The sequence below is a fragment of the Pogoniulus pusillus genome, chromosome 6 (assembly GCF_015220805.1).
Source record: "Pogoniulus pusillus isolate bPogPus1 chromosome 6, bPogPus1.pri, whole genome shotgun sequence".
NCBI lineage: Eukaryota > Metazoa > Chordata > Aves > Piciformes > Lybiidae > Pogoniulus > Pogoniulus pusillus.
The window spans coordinates 28,442,582-28,455,547 of record NC_087269.1 but is presented as its reverse complement, the minus strand read 5'-3'; the positions used below and the strand labels follow the sequence as shown (position 1 = coordinate 28,455,547).

At 53.2% G+C, this 12,966-nt stretch overlaps 2 protein-coding genes across 3 annotated transcripts in view; one reads left to right on the top strand and one right to left on the bottom strand.

Annotated features, from left to right (window-relative positions):
• The window catches only part of ASCC1 (activating signal cointegrator 1 complex subunit 1), a 71,788-nt gene extending 66,561 nt beyond the window's left edge, over positions 1-5,227 (bottom strand). For both annotated transcript variants that reach the window (XM_064145042.1, XM_064145043.1), the window contains exons 1-2: positions 5,150-5,227; positions 1,284-1,399 (exon numbers count right to left, since the gene is read on the bottom strand). In XM_064145042.1, coding sequence (XP_064001112.1) covers positions 1,284-1,389 — 106 coding nt within the window. In that variant the 5' untranslated portion in view covers positions 1,390-1,399; positions 5,150-5,227. The remainder of the gene's footprint in view (positions 1-1,283; positions 1,400-5,149) is intronic.
• On the top strand, positions 4,931-11,930 carry ANAPC16 (anaphase promoting complex subunit 16). Its single transcript, XM_064145044.1, has 4 exons — positions 4,931-5,028; positions 6,993-7,150; positions 9,258-9,332; positions 11,148-11,930. Exons 1-4 carry the CDS (start codon positions 4,973-4,975, stop codon positions 11,261-11,263), a joined length of 405 nt encoding a protein of 134 aa, XP_064001114.1. The 5' UTR covers positions 4,931-4,972; the 3' UTR covers positions 11,264-11,930.
• The last annotated feature ends 1,036 nt before the right edge of the window (positions 11,931-12,966 follow it).

Genomic DNA, 12,966 nt, shown 5'->3' with positions numbered 1-12,966 from the left:
TCTTCAAGGGGCAAACACTGCAAGGATAGAGGATCTCCAGTGAGCAGCTTCCACCCCTGCAAATAATTGAGCTGCTGAAAAGAAAAGCACTTTAGGTTGGACATTAGGAGAAACTTCTTCCCTGAAAGGGTTCTCACAGCCTGGAAGAGGCTATCTCTGGGGGCAGGAATCCCTATGCCCAGAGGCGTTTCAAAGAGGCAGAGATGTGGCGCTGAGGGACACGGATTAGCACCAGACTGGGTAGAGTTAGGGAATGGTTGGACTTGATGATCTTGAAAGTCTTTTCCAACCAAAGTGACCCTGTGATTCAGGAACCTCAGGAGAGCACATCTATGGGGATTTCTTCTTTTTTTGCCCTCTTTACTGGAGAGCCTTCACAGCCACAAAACATTACTGACAGTCAGCAGCACAGTCACCCAAACCCACATTAGGTCACCAGCATTATATCCCCTCTTTGGTCAGCAGAATCACCAGAGACCAACATAAGGCATCTCCCCCATCCTTGAACACCTCCCTCTACCACACAGGCAGGTCCTGGGAGTGCTGGTGAATAGCAAGTTATCCATGGGACAGTAATGTGCCCTTGTGGCCAAGAAGGGGTGCATCAAGAAGAGTGTGTCCAGCAGAGCAAGGGAGGTTCTCCTCCCCCTCTACTCTGCCCTGCTGAGACCACATCTTGAGTACTGCATTCAGTTTTGGGCTCCCCAGTTGAAGAGGAACAGGGATCTGCTGGAGAGGGTCCAGCAGAAGGCTAAGAGGATGATTAGGGGACTGGAGCACTGCATGACCAGAAGAGGCTGAGGGACCTGGGGCTGCTTAGTCTGGAGAAGAGAAGACTTAGAGGGGATTTAATAAATATTTATAAACATCTGAGGGTTGGGGGTCAGGAGAGGGGGTACAGGCCCTGCTCACTGCTCCCTGGGATAGGACAAGGAGCAATAGATGGAAGCTGCAGCACAGGAGGTTCCACCTCAACAAAAGCAGGAACTTCTTTACTGCAAGGGTCCTAGAGCATTGCAACAGGCTGCCCAGAGAGGCTGTGGAGTAGTCTCCTTCTCTGGAGACTTTCAAGGCCTGTCTGGATGTGTTCCTCTGTGATCTGTGCTAGATTATGCCCTACTCTGGCAGGAGGGTTGGACTTGATGATCTCCTTGGGTCCTTTCCAACCCCTGACATCCTGTGATCCTTGAGTACATAAAAACATCAGAGCAGACACCAGGAGCTGCCTAGGCACCCAATGTTGATGGTCTCCTCCTGCCAGCACCACAGCCACCACTCCTTACCTGCAGAGAAGTCCTCCTCCTCGTGCTGGTAGGTCTGCTCTTGAATGACATTCTTCCTGTACACACGTTCCCCAATCCTTATCAGGGTGGGCCGCAGGACATCCATCCTGCTCCTCCTAAGGCAAAACCAGAGATGACTTTGCCAGCTGACACCAAGGAGAGGTCAATGTTGCTGTTTCCTCATGAATAAATTGTAAGAGGCATCAGGGGACCTCTGAGGGGCTCAGCAGTAGAAGGAAGTTTCTACCTTCCAGAAGAGCAATGACTTCTTCTATGCATACATATGAGAGACTTCTGACCTTTCCAAACTTCACCTCACTCATCTTACCTTAGGGCAATAAAGCTGCTGAGGGGATTGGAGAGTAGGTCTTATAGGATGGTTTTGCCTGAAGAAGAAGAGGTGAGGAAAAACCTTCTTGCTCTCTACAGCTACCTGAAAGGAGGCTGGAGTGAGGCCAATGGTAGCTTCCTCTCCCAAGTAACTAACAACAGGACAAGAGGAAATGGCCTCAAGCTGCAGCAGGGGAGGTTTAGGTTGGATATTCAAGTATCCAACCTTTCAGTATCTGAAGAGAGCCTACACAAAAGATGGGGAGGGACTTTTTAGGCTGTCAGGGAGTGCCAGGACTAGGGGGAATGGAGCAAAGCTGGAGGTGGGTAGGTTCAGGCTGGACATGAGGAAGTTCTTTACCATGAGAGTGGTGAGAGGCTGGAATGCGTTGCCCAGGGAAGTGGTTGAGGCCCCATCCTTGGAGGTGTTTAAGGCCAGGCTGGATGAGGCTCTGGCCAGACTGATCTAGTGTAGGATGTCCCCGCCCAAGGCAGGGGGGTTGAAACTAGCTGATCCTTGTAGTCCCTTCCAACCCTGACTGGTTCTATGATTCTACAATATTAGGAAGAACTTCTTGACTGAAAAAGTGGTCAGGCATTGAAACAGGCTGCCCAGGGAAGTGGTGGAGTCACCACCCCTGGAGGTGTTTGAAGAACAAGTAGATGTGGCACTTTGGGACATGATCTAGTGGTCATGGAGGTTTTGGGTACAAGGTAATGATCTTAGAGGACTCTTCCAACCTTAATGATTCTATGAACTTACAGTATGCTCTTTGTCAGCTCATGAAGTAGAATCAAAGGGATATAGGAAGATTAAACAATGTAAGACACCCAAGAGGGTACATCTGACCCTGCAAGGAGGCCAGCAACTGATCATCACTCTCTCTGAAACTCTCAGGTTTTAGCTAAACTCATTGTGGCCTCCAGGATTCTGAATGCTTTCACCTTGCTGTTGTCCATAGCTGTAGCCTCTTGCAAGGATTCCCTTTCTACACAGACCTCTCCCAAAACACTCCTCCACCAGTTTCTCAAATCCCTAAGGAGTTTTTCAAACCCATTTCCCTAGGTATGCTCAGGAGGCTGCTGAGGAAGGGAAAGCAAGGGCTTGGTGCTGGCTGGTGTGATCAGTCATACCTTCTGCCCTTCACCCAAGAGCACTGTGGTATAGATTGCATCGGGTTGGAAGGGACCCTCAAATGTCATCTTGTCCAAGCCCCCTGCAGTCAGATCTCCAACTAGATCAGGCTGCCCAGGGCCACATCAAGTCTGATCTTGAGTGTCTCCAGGGATGGGGCTTCAACCACACCTCTGGGCAGTCTCATCCTATTGGCCTCTGCCAACCCGTCCAGCCTGGCAAGGTCCCTCTGCAGGGCTCTCCTATCCTCCAGCAGCTCCACAGCTGCTCCTAGCTTGCTGTCATCTGCAAACTTACTGATGCTGGACTCAATCCCCTGCTCCAGATCATCAATAAAGATATTGCACAGGACTGGGCCCATGACTGAATGCTATCAGAAACAGGGGACACTGAGATAAACTCCTTATGGTGGAGAACATTTAATGCTCCACTGGTAGTCATCTGTCAGAGACTTCAAAACTTCAATACTTGGAATTTCTCCACGCACAGAAATTGTTAACAGGGAAGGAAGATCTTAGTTTTCCTTGATTTTACAACAGAAATTTCTGCTCTGCAGAAAACAAAGTCTCCAAAACCAACAAAAATCCTCTTTGACAAAAGATTTAACTGCCTGCTACAGCAGAACCTGACAGGAAAAAAGGGACGAGTTTGCCTTTGAAGATGCACTTATCCTGAACTGGATTTATTACGTGGAGTGACAAGAATGAGGCTCAGGCTTCAGTTAAAGCCCCACCTGGTGAAACGACTCACAGACACGTGAACCTACACTGAAGTAAAAAGACTTGCCTCTAGTTCAAGGCAAGAAGTGCAGAGTTCAAGAGAACCTTGCAGAGAAGATGGCTCCATACACGTGCAGAAAGGTCGATGCTGCTGCGGTGGGCGAGGGCAGACACAAAGCAAGCTGAGGCTGCAGCCAGAGCGCAGGATTAGTGATGAGGCAACTCAGGAGGTTCACTGAGGCCAATGCAAGGTCCTGCACCTGGGTCAGAGCAAACCCTAGTATCAGCAAAGGCTGAGGAATGAAGGGCTGGAGAGCAGCCCTGTGGAGAAGGGCTTGGGGATTCTGGGGGGGAAAAGCTGGACGTGAACTGGCATCGTGTGCTCACAGGCCAGAGCCAGCTGTGTCGTGGCATGAGCCCCAGCAAAGTGGGCAGCAGGTGGCGGGAGGGGATTCAGCAGAGACCCCACCTGCAGTGCTGGGTCAAGCTCCGGAGTTCTCAGCACAGGAAAGACATGGAAATAATTCAAGGGCTGAAACCAGTCTGCTGCGAGGCCAGCCTGAGCGAGTTGGGGTTGTTCAGCCTGGAGAAGGCTCTGGTGACCTTCCAGTATTTAAAGGGGCTGATCAGAAAGCTGGGGACAGGCTTAGCAGGGCCTCTTGTGACAGGACAACGGTTTTTTAACTAAAATAGGGAGATTCAGACGAGAGAGGAGGAAACGTTCTCCACTGAGGGTGAGGAGACAGTGACCCTGGTTGCCTAGAGAGGTGGTAGATGCCCCATCCCGGAGCCATTCCAGGTCAGGTTGTTCGAGGCTGTGAGCAGCCTGGTCCAGTCGCAGATGTCCCTGCTGACTGCAGGGGGATTGGACTGGATGACCTTTAAAGATCCCATCCCCCTCAAAGCACCTGTGACCGGGCCAGGCTACGGGGGAAGGCGCCCCTCGCCCTCTAGGGCGAACGGCAGAGGCAGCCGCCGCCCATACCGAGCGAGGCGGCGAGGCGCCGGGCGCAGGGAGCCGCCGTGCGGGGCGCAGGGAGCCGCCGTGCGGGGCGCAGGGAGCCGCCGTGCGGAGCGCAGGGAGCCGCCGTGCGGGGCGCAGGGAGCCGCCGTGCGGGGCGCAGGGAGCCGCCGTGAGGGGCGCAGGGAGCCGCCGTGCGGGGCGCAGGGAGCCGCCGTGCGGGGCGCAGGGAGCCGCCGTGAGGGGCGCAGGGAGCCGCCGTGCGGGGCGCAGGGAGCCGCCGTGAGGGGCGCAGGGAGCCGCCGTGCGGAGCGCAGGAAGCCGCCGTGAGGGGCGCAGGGAGCCGCCGTGCGGGGCGCAGGGAGCCGCCGTGCGGAGCGCAGGGAGCCGCCGTGCGGAGCGCCGCGCCCGGGGCTGCCCCGCGGCACGCAGACGCCGCAGCCGTTGCCAGGGGTTACGGACCCCCCCCCCCCCCCCCGGGCCCGCCTCTCGCCGCCGGAAGTCGGAAGGGGCCCCGCGCGGCTCGCGTCGCCCCCACCCCAGCATGCACCGCGAGCGCGATCACGCGCGCCGCCTGCGCCAAGCCGTCCGGACGCCCAGGTGAGGTCCGGAGGGGCCGGCGAGGCCCGGGGACGGGAAAGCAGCGTCCCGGGAGGAGAAGGGCGCGGTACTGAACGGGAGCGGGGCAGGATGGAGGGTCTGGCGACGGACAGTCACTCACCGCGAAGCAGCTCGCTGCGGAAGGCGGGGCGGGGCCGCGGCGTGGGGAGGCGGGGCGGTCTGCACACAGAGGCGGGGCGGGGCCGTGGCGCGGGGAGGCGGGGCCGTGGCGCGGGGAGGCGGGGCCGTGGCGCGGGGAGGCGGGGCCGTGGCGCGGGGAGGCGGGGCCGCGGCCTGGGGAGGCGGGGCCGCGGCCTGGGGAGGCGGGGCCGTGGCGCGGGGAGGCGGAGCCGCGGCCTGAGGAGGCGGGGTGATCTGCGTAGAGGCGGGGCGGTCGGCGCAGGCGCAGTGGCGCCACAGAGGATGCTGCCCCCTTGAGGCGCAGTGCCGCTCGGCCCCGCGGGACCCTTTGCGACCCCCTCACAAGATGGCCGGGGGCGGTTACAGTCCGAGTCCTTGTCCTGTCTGTGCCCCAGCCTATTCTGGTTACAAGTCATGCGGCTATACCTGCGCACCCGCCTGTTTTGCCAGGCCTGGTCGGCACGACGTTAGCGCGGACCAGCGTCTCGCTTCCCTCACAGGCAGCGCCTGCCTGGCTGTGTTGAGGAAGGTGTTGCTGGACATAGCAGACCTAACATGAAAAGTTCGTTTTATCCAGCTTCTTGCGAGCGGCCGAGCTGGTTTGTATTACACTAAGTGAGACAGCCTTAGGCTTACCTATGAACAGATTGCGGCAGCCTTTTAAAGCCACGTTTCCTCCACTGAATCCCTGAGTGCTTTCCAAACTCTCTGCAGCACTTACAGAGTCTATAGAAGTGCATTAATACAGGTAGGGTAATAGACGTGCAGAAAAAACAAATACTGGCCCAGAGATGGTAATTGCCTCATCCATGGAAACATTATGGGTCAGGTTGAGCACGCTTGGAGCATCCTGAAGATGTCCCTGCTTACTGCAAGGGGATGCAACAAGATGATCTTTAAGGTCCCTTCCAACCCAACCCATGCTATGCTGTAAGTGTATTAAATGGGCAGGATAATGCTTAGAAGTGGCTTGGAGCAAGTGCTGGCACAAGTGCCAAGTGACATTTTTACTGTCAGGGATGCATGTGATAAATTAGATGTACTCCATCATGACAAATATGGCAGCAGATACCCCTTAAAAACAAGGCTGAGGAAAGGGTATGCAAGAGAGGATCAGGCTTCTGGTGTTCAGCTGCTGCTGGTTTAGGTCATATATAGTGTTCTAAAAGCAAAAGCACATCTGGAGTGATGCAGAGAGCAGTTGCTGCAGATTAGGTGGAGCAGCAAGGCTTCGTGCAGGATGTGGTGCTGGAACTGGCAGTCCTGCAGGCTTCCAGGTTTGAGGAGGCAGCAGAGTTTCTCTCGGTGTTTGTGATCCTGGAAACAAAGCAAAAAAAATGGAGTGGGGAGGAGAAAAAAAACAGGTCTTTTTTAAGGTCTTTTTTAGTGACCCTGGGGAGCGGGAAAAGCGCCAGGCAGCTGAACGCCAGTGAATTGAGGCCAGCGACCTGTGCCAGGTTATTTTTATGCACGCTCCCAACTCCCAGCATCCAGCTGAATTCCCATGCCCCTTTGTCCAAGGGGTCAGAGCGTGGGTTACCTTCAGATTCTGGGTGCCACCACCTGGTATGACAGCTCACTGCAGCCGTCCCTGCGGCAGGCACAGGCAGCCTCTCCCACGCACACGGGGCAGCCTGGAACCAGCAGCCCTTTGAGGCTGTGGACCACAGAGTGGAGGCGGCAGCCCAAAGCTGCACTCGCTGTCTCTTCCTGGACCTTGCCTTCATCTGCCGTCAGATCCGTGTGTGGTTGCTGGCTCTGAGCCCTGGGAAACTCCGAGCCGCCCTTCCTAACTCTGCTTTCCTCCCTTTTTGTTCTCTTAGGCTGGGAGGAGGTGAAATGGCAGCCTCCTCTTCATCCTCTTCAGCTGGCGGAGTCAGCGGCAGCTCAGTAACAGGATCGGGGTTCAGTGTTTCGGACCTGGCGCCGCCCCGAAAAGCCCTCTTCACTTACCCCAAAGGAGCTGGGGAGATGCTGGAAGGTGATTGCTCCTGCCCTTTTCCTTCCATGCTCCTCCTGCTCTTGTTGAGTGGAGTTGTTGGCACTCCACTGCCTTTTCAGATTTTAGCTGGCAAAAGCTGGAGGGAGGAAGGAAGCACCAAGGCTTGGGTAGGTCTAGAGGTCCCTCCCACCAGTTGTTCATAAGGAAGTGATTTTTCTGGCAGTCACCTGTTTTTTAGCTCCATGACACCACTTCAGACAAGGAAGTGCTCTACCTGACAGTGTTAATTGCTTATTGTTAGCTATTCCTTTGAAGTCGGGCGGGAATTAATATAAAGATAGCTGAGGTAGGAGTATTTTTCTTGGCAAAACATGTTCTGAGGTTGGTTTTGACTGGACCAGTACAGGAGGCAGCTTGTACCCCTGCTGGCCAGGAAACGGAGGGCGGCTTGCATTTGCCTTCAACCCAAGTTAAAACCTCACCCTTGCAGTCTGTGAGAGGATAAATCAGGATTAGGCCTTTCTTTTAATCCTCTGAGGCCGAGCACGTTCTCCTTTTGGGCTCGCTCTTCTCAGGACCTTTTTCCAGGGCCACCCACAGAGGATTGAGACTCTAACCTTGTGTTTGGGTGCCCAAGACCTGCCACCCACTTCCTCAGGGTTGCTTGAAAGAGAGAGGACCCAGGCACTGTGTGCCTGGGTTCTACCCCTGTTCTGGGTGAGAGAGGAAGGGCGGCTCCTCCAGATGACAGGGTTAAGCCAGGGTCGCTCTGTCTGTCTTGCTTCCCTTGAACTTCCTGTGTCACCAAGCTGCACGTCTGTCTGTGTGAGCCTGAAGTTCATTGAGGTGGCCAGGACCAAGGCTCAGGTGGCTGAGCAGCTCAGAAGTGACACGGCAGCACAGGGCAACTGGGAACTGCTCGCTATGTCGTTTAAGGACTGTTTTTATTACACATTAGAGCCCATATGCCAGTCTATTGAAGCAATTATGACTAAAGGCTTGCTCATAGAACTTAACGAGCCCTCAAAACAAATTAAAATAATGAAGCACTTGGTGTTACCAAATAGACAAGCATCTGTTCCTCAGCAGGACAGCAGCCTGGCTGGGGAGTTGCAAGAGGGTGAAGGGAATGCTTGCAAACAGCACAGAGCAGCACCACCACAGTGTCTCAGCAGCTTGCGAGAGGATGCTTCAAGTACAGCAGAGCTCTGACTCTTCCCTTCTTCTCTAGGGTTCAGCTGTGGATTAAGACTTTCCAGGGCCAGGGCTCACTTTCTACCCTGAAGTCTTTGAAATGGTGTTTCTCCTAGTTTTTATGGCACAAAGCTTTCAATTACTTGCGCTTTGGGGTTGACCTTTTTTTACCAGTATACAGCAGTTTGCCTGCCCTGTGTGTAAGCAGCAGCAAAACACTTTCCCTGACACAGGAGGCTTTAGGTTAGCTTTATCACTTTTCAGATAAAAAGTGATACACCCATTCTTTTGTCAGGCAGCTACTGGGGAGGGGGGCAGCTCCCTACCAGTTTCCTCTTCAGAAAGCCCCACTTAAGTGACTGACTTTTGGTGTTACTTCAATATCAGACTTGTTCTGAAATACACCCTTAGGTATTTGTTTTATTTTCTTTTTTTAAAGGAAGTAGTGTAACCTATGCCAGCACTTGGCACACAATTCCCTGTGTGTTCTAGATTGATTTCTGAGCCACTCGTGTGATCAATGCCTGACACAAATGGCAGCATACACTATTTGAAGTCTTTTATGTGGGGTTTTGCTCTACACCTGTGGGAAATCATAAAGCATTATAAGGACGCAAGCGTCTGAGGCCCGAGGGAGTCAAAGACAGCCATAATATTAGCCAGCTTCTCCTTAGCTTACCTTCTATTTAAAATAGACTGAAATGGCTTGTCAGAGGGGATGTAACAGAAGATCAGCTGGGATGTCTCCCAGGGAGCCAGCCGAAGCCCCCGGGCAGGATTAGAGAGCGAGGTCGCAGGGGCCAGAAGCCGAGGCGCAGCACATTCGGCACAGGGGAGGGTGTGGGAATGGAGCAAGTGGGGAAACCCCATACCTCAGACACAGAAATAGAAGGTCGGCGGCACATAGCCTTAAAACTCTCAGACTAAAGCACCTCTCTTTTGCTGTTTACAGATGGCTCTGAAAGATTCCTGTGTGAATCCGTCTTCAGCTATCAGGTTGCGTCTACATTAAAGCAAGTGAAGCACGGTAAGCACCCAAGCGCCGTCTGTGTTAACTGCCTGTCCATCGGGGAAAGATGGGTAGGGGAGCATGGAGAAAAAGCTGACAGCTTGCTGGGTGCCAACCACAAAAAAGCAGAGTGGCCTTTTAAGTTGGCAGATGAACGCCAAGTCAGGCCATCGCCGAGTCCTTTTGCAAGCCCTATGCAAAGCACCGGGAACCCGCAGAGCCTGGGTGGGAACAGGCTGTGCCTTTCAGAAGCTTGTTTTTCCATCGCTGTTGAGCCGCGCTGCCTTCACCAGAGGTGAGGCCAGAAGAGGAGGTTGTGGGCAGGAAACGCCCACGCTCTGATCTCTTGGCCTAGCGCTGACTGTCTCTCTGGCCCGGGGCAAAGAGACACTTGATTCCACCTTTCTTTCTCTGCTGAGCCCTTGTGACACCAGCAGGGTCAAGCGAGGTTTTCCAGAGGTGGACATGCAGGTGCCTGGCGTGGCATGATGGGGCTGGCTCCACTCCCTACCTCCCCAAGAATGAGCCTTGCATCTTGTTTGAACTCCAGCTTCTCTCCTAGAGCCTCTGCCTGCCACCCAAGTGCCTGAGCCATGGGCTTGACTGTCTTTTGCTCTCAAGACACCAGGCAGAGCTCAGCACCTCCACTGCTTGAGGGTCACATCCTTTCTGCTCCCTGCCTCTTGTCAGCTAGAATGGCTACTTCCACGTGTTGTCTCAGACCTGAGAGGTTTCCTGTCCTCCCGCAAGGGCTGTCAGGAGGAGGTCTGAGGGTGTGCAGCAGCTTGCAAAGCCACGATCCTGTGTTTCTGAACCAAAAACCAAGGCCAGACTCCAGAGCTATTGTTCCCACAGCTCCAGTGCTAATGCAGCTCTAGCTGCTGGCACCCTGATAAGCACCAACTGAGACTGGTTTGTGGAGCAGCCACCAGTCGCCTCCCTGTAGGAAAGGCTTTAAAAGAAAAACAAACAACAAAAAAAACCAGTGGAGGTCATAATTTTTTGGCTTGTTTGTTTGACAGTTCCCAAAAGCACTCACTTGCAGGAGTGAGAACAGTCCTTCTTAAAAGCAGCCACTGCTGCAGTCAGCATAAGTTGCACGCACTTTATGTTCCACTCTCATTGGCAACTTGGCTCACACTGGGATGTTTTTCCAGAAGGCTGCTGTTAAACCTCCAGCAGAGCCAAGAGAAGGGTTGCTCTCAACTCTCTGCCACTGCAGCTCATTTAACTGGAAATGGAGCCTTGCGTGCCCAACGTACAACTGGCTCTAAATAAAGCTGAGAGGAATGAGTTGTCTTGGGGATCCCTGGAGAGGCAGCTCACCTCCCCGCCAGGACGTTTGTGTCATTAATGTTGCTCTGGTTGCAGAGCTGCCATCATCCACGTTCTCCTCAAAGGACCTTCATTAACATGAGGAGTTTCTTGCACTGCACCCAGCTCTACCATGGGCTAACCAAGCTCTCTCTGAACTTCTCTGTTCTTTTGCACTATAAATATTTATGCTAAAGAAATGAGCTTCATCCTGTTTTCACCCCCACGCGCTAATGGGCCTCGTGTTTCCCTGTTGGGACTTGAATTTAGATGGCACGGGCAGGGATGAGTAAATACATATTAAGGCTGAGGCTGAAGAGCCTGTCCCTGCTCTCTCCTGCAATCTGGTGAGGTCTCACCATTTGCACAGGGCGGTCATGTCAAGTAGGTTTGTATTCAAATGGGCTCTGTGGGTTTTGTTCTGCCCTGCTCCCCACTGACAGCTGGGAATTTGCGTCTAATTGAAGGGTTTAATTGCCCTGGCACTGCGAACCACACTTACCTTTGAACTTCATGCAGATCAACAAGTCGCACGGATGGAAAAACTAGCCGGGCTGGTGGAAGAGCTGGAGGCAGATGAGTGGAGGTACAAGCCGATAGAGCAGCTCCTGGGATTCACTCCTTCTTCAGGCTGAGCATGGCTGGATGGCTGCTGTTGGGGAGCAGAAGAAAAAACATTCTCTGGCCTGGTTTCAAAACACACCCGCAGTTATCAGGATGCTGACAGCTGCAGCGGCACAGCTGGGCTTTTGGGAGTGGAGATCCCCAATAAAGCTGCCAGGAAATGGAAACGATGGGATTCTTTAGTCCCCTGCAGTGGTGCAGGCTGGCAGGGCTCCGTTTCTGTAACTTAAGAGCTGGGATCTTGGAGAATCACCAGAGGAGGGACGATGTACAGTGTGGTGGTGGGAAAAGCCACCCAGTAACTGGCCTTTCCTGGTTGATTGGCAGAATGGGAAGCCCATCTTGTTGCCTCTCAGGCTAGACCTCTGCATACTAGAGATGCAACACCCTGCCAGAAATGCTGTTCCACCCTGGCTGCTCTTTTGGGGGTAAGCATGATGAGATCTGTCCTGAGTCAGTTGAGAGGGGGGGATGTGGAGAATTTCCTGGTGGCATCTTGTGTATCACGAGAGCTGTTCTCCCTCCACTGCTGTTTCTCTTGTCTCTGCACAGCAAATGCTGGTAGGACACTGCTCTCTGATGCAGAAGCTGTATCTTTAATATGCTGAACCTCTATTTTCCCCTTCTTTGTTATGTATTAGCTTGCTCTGTGATAATAAAATAATTCTGCCTTTGAAACCATTTGTCCTTCCAAAGCTTGGTGCAGGGGGTCTGATGAAAGAAACAATCAGCTGTTGGGTAGGTAACAGGAGGATTAATGAAGCTCAGAGGCAGCCCAGCTGTTACAACCGTCAACTTCAGTTCAATTTAAAAACCCCTCTGAGAGGAACCAAACCTCACATGCTTTATGCTCAGAAGTGGATTGATTCAAATCAGGTTCTAATCCTGGTTTAACTCTGCCAGCAGAAAACCCTCGTTTAAATCCATCCATTTTTAGTCATCTCGGTTTTCATTTGCACGTCGCTCCTGTCCTTCTGAGGGACTGAATTCCCATTTTCTCCTATAATCATTTCAGTGTGTTAATTTTTCCACTGATTAGAGCCTTAACACCAGGGTTTTGCTAGCTAGCAGGGAGAAAGGCTCTGCATAGTACATCCAGCTTTATGCTCCAGATGCCTAGTTCTTCCATTTCCAACAACTTATTTACTAGCTAAGTTTATTTTCACTTGCTATTTCAGTCCAGCCACATCTGGATCAAAACACGTTTCAGTCCATCCCTGTCTTCCTTCTATCACCAACAGTTTGTGCGAGCTAAAACTAAAGGGGGAAAGTTCTGCATTTGTCTCTGCTCATGGAATAATTCTCTACCAGCATCAGCTTTTTGTCATCCAGAGCCACCCACTACCCAAAAGCCAGCCTCCATCTGCAGAGGCAGAACCCGGTTCCAGCTCCACACCCGTGGAGATGCGCGCTGCGGTTTGTGAAACCGCACAGGGATGGCCGTTCACACGTAGAGCTAGGGCTCGGACGAGACGTGTCCCACGCCACCTCCCCTGTGCACGGCCCGGAAAGCAGCCTCCCTGGCTCTGGAGAGCTGCCAGCCCCGGCTCTGCGGGGCCTCCTCCTCAGCCGGTATCACTTAAACACAACCGCATTCCCTGCTAAAACTCCCATTACTGTGAAAAGAAGGGAGCGTCGCAGTTGTCAACTTGTTAGTTTGGTTTGTGTAATCTCTTTTTAATCCTGCTTGCTCAGAACTTAAGGCCAAACTCAC

Bases quoted from the DNA above. Each gene is read 5' to 3' on its own strand.
- ANAPC16 (XM_064145044.1), top strand. From the start codon at position 4,973: ATGCACCGCGAGCGCGATCACGCGCGCCGCCTGCGCCAAGCCGTCCGG. The intron at 5,029-6,992 runs GTGAGGTCCGGA...TTGTTCTCTTAG, and splicing joins CAAGCCGTCCGGACGCCCAG to GCTGGGAGGAGGTGAAATGG. The intron at 9,333-11,147 runs GTAAGCACCCAA...AACTTCATGCAG, and splicing joins ATTAAAGCAAGTGAAGCACG to ATCAACAAGTCGCACGGATG.